This window comes from Callorhinchus milii, unplaced genomic scaffold, assembly GCF_018977255.1.
Source record: "Callorhinchus milii isolate IMCB2004 unplaced genomic scaffold, IMCB_Cmil_1.0 Scaffold41, whole genome shotgun sequence".
In the NCBI taxonomy this organism is placed as follows: domain Eukaryota; kingdom Metazoa; phylum Chordata; class Chondrichthyes; order Chimaeriformes; family Callorhinchidae; genus Callorhinchus; species Callorhinchus milii.
Window position 1 is genome coordinate 361,648 of NW_024704782.1, and position 6,931 is coordinate 368,578.

At 53.0% G+C, this 6,931-nt stretch overlaps 1 protein-coding gene across 1 annotated transcript; it reads right to left on the reverse strand.

The window, feature by feature from the left end:
• Positions 1 to 1,114: 1,114 nt before the first annotated feature.
• LOC103173431 (lysophosphatidic acid receptor 6) lies at positions 1,115 to 2,281 on the reverse strand. Its single transcript, XM_007886056.2, has one exon. The coding sequence runs from the start codon at positions 2,201 to 2,203 to the stop codon at positions 1,202 to 1,204; it is 1,002 nt and encodes a 333-aa protein (XP_007884247.1). The 5' UTR covers positions 2,204 to 2,281; the 3' UTR covers positions 1,115 to 1,201.
• Positions 2,282 to 6,931: the final 4,650 nt, after the last annotated feature.

A 6,931-nucleotide genomic window follows, 5' to 3' on the forward strand; every position in this document is an offset into this window, starting at 1 on the left:
TTCATCTCAGTCACCAAGTTTTTATCTCTGTCGGGTTGTGGTTTGGGGGTTGGGGGTCAACGGGTGGGGGAGGCGGAAGTGAGGGGGGGAAATTGAGGAGGAAGGAGCCTTGGGAAATCTCACATTTTGCTTTTTTGGTGTTATTTTTGGTCACCCGAGTGTCTGACACTTGTGGAAACCCATTACTGTTGCTTAACAGTCTCCAAACCCAACTGAGAATTCCACGCACCTACACATGGAAATCCCAGAGATAGATTGTTGGAATGGAATGCGCTCTCTCTCTCTCTCTCTCTCTCACACTCTCTCCCTGGTGGGTTGCGTCCTGCTTACCTAATTCCGGAGAGTATTAGGCGCGGGTTGGTGAGAGCCAAGGCTTTGGTGGGAGCCCAGAGTGTACTCAAACCACATAGCGTGCCGTTGAGAGCACATATCGGGTTCCCATGACCTCATCTCATTTTCACGTTTGCTAAGAACTTCTCAGAAGCTCAATTTGAGGTGAGGCGTTTCACAGGATGAGAAGTAGGCCAATAATCCCTTCAAAAAAAACAATTGGTCACTCAATCCCCGACTGTGTGATGCCACTGCATGCAAAAGGATACCAAGTTTCACTCACTAAACTCACGGTCACTCCGCTTTCTGTGAAGCGCTTTGAGATGTCTCGAAGACGTGATATATCAAATGCAAGGATTATTATTATCATTTTTGAGGCCATACAGCCCCTCGAGGCTGTTCCGCTATTCTTTTGGGATCATGGTTGATATGAAGAACCAACTCCAGGTGTCAACAATAACAGCAAATTACATTTGTATAGCACCTTTCGCATCAGGAGAACGTCCCAAAGAGCTGAAGCAGGGTTGGTTGGTGGGTGGGTGGGTTGGTTGGGTGGTTGGTTGGTTGGTGGGTTGGTTGGTTGGTGAGTGGGTTGGTTGTTTGGTTGGTGAGTGGGTTGGTTGGTTGGTGGGTGGGTGGGTGGGTTGGTTGGTTGGTTGGTGGGTTGGTGGGTTGGCAGGTTGGTTGGTGGGTTTGTTGATGGGTTGGTTGGTGAGTTGGTTGGTGGGTAGGTTGGTTGGTGGGTTGGTTGGTGAGTTGGTTGGTTGGTGGGTTGGTTGGTGGGTTGGTTGATGGGTGGGTTGGTGGGTTGGTTGGTTGCAGAGTTGTTGGGTTGGCCCCATTGAACCGAGCTGCTTTGTGAAGGTGGGTTTCACCATTTATCTGGTGGGGGTGTGCGGGGGATAGAGGTAGCGTGTGTGTTGACTGTGAGGAAGCGGTTGTGTGTCTCAGCACTGTCCGTGTTGGATGAGAGGGGGTTCCTCAGAGTCTGCATCCCCAACGTCTTCTGGAAGGTCTCGGTGGTGAAGTAATAGGCCACGGGGTCCAGCACCGTGTTCCAGGAGGCGATCACCATGGCGATGCGGTAAACCTGGGCCACGTTCAGATTCAGCAGGAAGAGGAAGAGGATGGTATGGTAGGGCAGGAAGCAAATGATAAAGATGATCACATTGGTGAGGACCATGTTCCTGATCTTCTGACAGTCCACCATGTCCATCTGGGCCACCGTGCTCAGCCTGACCGCCCGGAGCAAGGCCACCGATGAGATCACCATGGTGACCAAGGGAGTCCCGTAACCAATCACCAACGACAGCACCACTGAAGATGGCCTCGTAATGTAGCTCGGGTGCTCGTCAAAGCAATTGGTGCAGCTTTCATTGTTGCTTCCTCCAGTTTTTCTCAGTTTGGTGATGAGGTAAGCAGGCATGCTCGCTCCGACCACCAGCACCCACACCCCCACGCTGATCCACACAGCCTTCTTGCGGAACTCGTTGACCCGGCATTTGAGGGGGAAGCAGATGGCCACGCACCGGTCCAGGCTGATGCAGGTGAGGAAGAAGATGCTGCCGTACATGTTGATGAAGAAGATGAGGCCATTGATCTCGCAGATGGTGCGGTCCAGGGGCCTGCCGGTGGAGTACATGTAGATCTTCAGGGGCAGGGAGATGACCAGCAGGAGGTCGGCGCAGGCGAGGTTCTTCATGTAGACCGTGGTCTGCGAGCGGATCTTGGTGAAGCGGAAGAAGAAGATCAAGGCCAGGAGGTTGAAGAGGAGACCGATAGTGAAGATGATGCTGTACACGGTCGCAAACAGCCACTGTGCGTGGCTCTGCTTGTTGCAGATCTCGGTTTGATTTGTGGTTGAGTTAGCCATCGCTCGGCCTGGCTTCCGATGCCAATCAGACTCCACCTGAGGGAGGAAAGCAGGGTCACAGTGGTTTGGGCTCAGTTCACCCTCTCTTCCCTGCTCACTCCCTCGCTCGTCCCTCCACCCTCCCTCTCCCCCATTCCACCTCGCTTCACCCCCAACCGCCCCCAGCATCCACCACCCGTCTGTGCCCTTGGCATCGCATAGTCTCAGGTCTAATGCAGAGATGGGGTGTTGCATTTTCTGGAGGTAATAAGCCCTTCAAATCAGACACACACAGACAGACGCACACAGACAGACGCACACAGACAGACACACACAGACAGACACACACACAGACAGACACACACACAGACAGACATACGGATAAGATAGCATCTCGGAGTGTTTAAGCCTGGGTGACGTGGCAGCAGATAACTCCAACCTGGAAAATCGTTACCATCTTGTGGTCAGGGCATTGCACCGTTCTCCTCACATAACGTCCCTCAAACTCTCCCAAATAACGACAACTTGAACAAAGTGATCCTCTATTGCCCTCTCTACACCCCTCCATTGCCCTCTCCCATTCCCCTCACTCACACCTCTCTATTCTCCGCTGTTTCCCGTATTGATCTGGGTTTACTTATTGAATCCCACTTATGTATGTATGTTATGAAGTCTCCTGTGAGACGTCGGCCCAAGATTGAAGAGCTCTAACTATCTAATCATTGCTCACAGTTCATTCCCCTAACACTGGTTCAGTCTGGCTCAGTGGTAGCGCTCTCTCTCTCTCTCTCTCTCTCTCACACACATCTCTGAGTCAGAAGGTTGTGGGTTCAAGCCCTCGGGTCAGGACTTGGCATCACACAGTCTGAGCCGATGCTCCAGTGCAGCCCTGGTGGGGTGTCACAGTGTCGGAGACGCCGCCCTCCGGGTGAGATGTTAAACCTCTCTCACTCCCCGTCTGCTGTTCAGGTGGACGTCAAAGATCTCCCTCAGCGCTGTTCGAACAGAGAAGGGAGTTCCTCTCTCTCTCTCTTTCTCTCTCTCATTCTCGCTGACAATCCCCCAAATAAAAATGATCGCTCACTTCACAACTAGGTGTGGGACACTGCTGCTGAGAAATCACTCCTGACTCCCTCAGTCCACACACACACACACACACACAACCAGAGACACACAGACACAAGCCGACACACACACACTCACACACGCAGAGACACACACAGACACACACACCCACACACAGAGACACACACACAGACTGACACTGCAATGTCAGCTCTTTTCGAACCATATCTCTCAGCAAAGGTTACATTCACGCTTTATCTTTCTAAACCAAGTGGAACAGAGATTTTATTATTAACAACAACAACAACAACAACAATAATAATAATTTGGTATTGCGCCTCATCACATTGTTAAGTTGTCTCAAAGCGTTTCACAGGATATACCGTAAAGTGAAGTATGGATTTTGTGAGTGAGGGGAGACACTGAGAGAGAGAGAGAGAGAGTGAGGGGAGTGAGGTTTAACGTCTCACCCAAAAAGCACATCTCTGACAATGCGTCTCTCTCTCTCTCTCTCTCTCTCTCTCTCTCTCTCTCTCCCACCCCCCAACCCCCCGCCCGCCCCCTCCCAGGTCAGTCGACATGAAGGGGGTTCGAACCCACGATCTCCTCCTGCCTCGGAGATGATATGTTTATGTGGTCAGGCGATCTCAGAACCGGTGAGAGTGAAACTCTTTGTGGCCTTGTATTTGACTGTATTCCTCCCGACCTGGGTTTTGATTGTTCGGTAAAGCACTAGAGACTCGTAAATTGGTTTTATACTTCTCACGCTACTTAAAAGCAAGTCCTGTAGCTCAGTGGTTAGAGCTCACACCTCACAAGTGAGAGACCTGGGTTCGATTCCCGGCAGGGCGAAATGTTGAGCAAGTTTCCTTACTCGAGACACGCACGCATTCGCACACATACACACAAGCCTGATGATAATCCCTCAAGAAAATAAAAATAATAATAATTTGGTCACTCAATCCACGACTGTCTGTGGGACGCTGCTGTGCGCAATTGGCTGCCGCGTTTCGCCCACAAAATATACGGTCAATTCACTTTACAGTGTATCCTGCGAAGCGGCTCAGTCAGTGTGTGTGTGTGTGTGTGTGTGAGTATGTGTCAGCCCGGCTCAGTGTGTGTCAGTGTGTGTCAGCCCGGCTCAGTGTGTGTGTCAGCCGGGCTCAGTGTGTGTCGGCCCGGCTCAGTGTGTGTGTCAGTCCGGCTCAGTGTGTGTCAGCCCGGCTCAGTGTGTGTCAGCCCGGCTCAGTGTGTGTGTCAGCCCGGCTCAGTGTGTGTCAGCCCGGCTCAGTGTGTGTCAGCCCGGCTCAGTGTGTGTCAGTGTGTGTCAGCCCGGCTCAGTGTGTGTCAGCCCGGCTCAGTGTGTGTCAGTCCGGCTCAGTGTGTGTGTCAGCCCGGCTCCGTGTGTGTCAGCCCGGCTCAGTGTGTGTGTCAGCCCGGCTCAGTGTGTGTCAGTGTGTGTCAGCCCGGCTCAGTGTGTGTCAGTGGGTATCAGCCCGGCTCAGTGTGTGTGTCAGCCCGGCTCAGTGTGTGTCAGTGTGTGTCAGCCCGGCTCAGTGTGTGTCAGCCAGGCTCAGTGTGTGTCAGTCCGGCTCAGTGTGTGTGTCAGCCCGGCTCCGTGTGTGTCAGTGTGTGTCGGCCCGGCTCAGTGTGTGTGTCGGCCCGGCTCAGTGTGTGTGTCAGCCCGGCTCAGTGTGTGTCAGTGGGTGTCAGCCCGGCTCAGTGTGTCAGGGTGAGTCAGTGGGTGTCAGCCCGGCTCAGTGGGTGTTAGCACTCTCGCCTCTGAGTCAAATGGCTGTGGGTTCAAGCCACATATCAGAACTTAGACAAACATACCCAGTTTATCTAATCCTCATTACCCGTAGTGACATCTTAATCATTCTGCTTACCCTCTGTATTCTCTCAATCGCTGTTGGGTTTGGAGACTCTTAAGCACAGTGATGGGTTTCTGCAGGTTTCAGACACGCACTTAACCAAAAAAATAGTTTGTACTACTCTTCCCTCCCCCCAACTGCCCTGTGTGAGAGACGATATAGAAATATAGAAATGCAATCTGTTGTTGTTGACTTTCTCGCTTAGATTGTGTGATCTCAAGTCCTGGTGTGTGAACCCACAACCTTTTGACTCAGAGGCGAGAGTGCTAACACACACTGAGCCGGGCTGACACACACACGCACACACACTGAGCCGGGCTGACACACACACACGCACACACAATGAGCCGGGCTGACACACACACGCACACACACTGAGCCGGGCTGACACGCACACACTGAGCCGGGCTGACACGCACACACACTGAGCCGGGCTGACACACACACACACACACACACTGAGCCGGGCTGACACACACACGCACACACACTGAGCCGGGCTGACACGCACACACACTGAGCCGGGCTGACACACACACACACTGAGCCGGGCTGACACGCACACGCACACACACTGAGCCGGGCTGACACGCACACACACTGAGCCGGGCTGACACGCACACACACTGAGCCGGGCTGACACGCACACACACTGAGCCGGGCTGACACACACGACAGGCGAGAATGACTACGGTCTTTAAGATTCTGAGGGGAATGGATAATGTAGAGTCCGTGATAAGCTGTTTTATGTTGTACTGAACGGTAGAACCAGAGATTGACGGCGGGAAAAATTCAGAACAAATCTGCGGAAACACTACTTCAGTGAATGAGTAGTAAACATAGACAACAGGTTCCCGAGGGAGACAAGACAGACAGACAGATGGAAGCAGATCACATCACTTGTTTCAAGAACAAATGATAGAGATTTCTGCTAGAAAATAATATCTCGGGGAGACAGTATATAGTTTGGGGCACAGCGTGGCGATGCCCACCAGGACGGTGGGAGGCAAATTAGACGGACCTCAGTCTTTTATCGGCAGCAAATTCTCATCTTCTTGGGCTCAGGTCTGTCCCGACTGAGGGACTCTTTATAAATAGAAGTTATTGTTGTTCTTGTAAAACCCCAGAGAGAGATCGTTGGGATGGAATGCGCTCTCTCTCTCGTTCTCTCCCCCTGGAGGGACGCCCTCTGCTTACCTAATTCCGGAGAGTGTTAGGCGCAGGTTGGCGAGAGCCAAGGCTTTGGGGGGAGCCCAGAGTGTGTTAGGGGGTAACTGCTGGGGTCTAACCGGCTAAACCCACATACAGCTCGGCCATCGAGAGAGAGAGAGAGAGAGAGAGAGCGAGCGCTGTGTGGCCGAGCTTTCCTGCTGCTTGTCCAGCGAGGACCCCCCTCCCCGTTAGTTAGTTGGGGCTTTGGCTGTGGGGGTAACAGGAGCTGAGGGGGAGGATTCCCGGCCCCCAGTGAGTGGTCGGCCCTTCCAAGTCCTGCCGATGAGCCGGGTCGGGCCGGGCCGCCATCAGCAGTGAGTGCCCTGGGACCCTGCGGCCCCTCCCGGCTCAGGAACCGGGGACTAGAGACCGTCACAGAGAGGGTGGGTGGGGGGGGGGGGCTCGATTCTGACCTCCCATCAACTTGGAGCCAGTTCAGCTCTGAGGAGACCCCACATAATATAATACAGTACGTGCTGATATCCAGGCTGCTTGTTGGATAGCGTTGGTAAATCTATCTCTGTTACTCTGAGTGAGAAGATGGGTGGGGGTCGAATGTGTTGGGAACAAGTGGAAATGAATACACCACTGCATTACA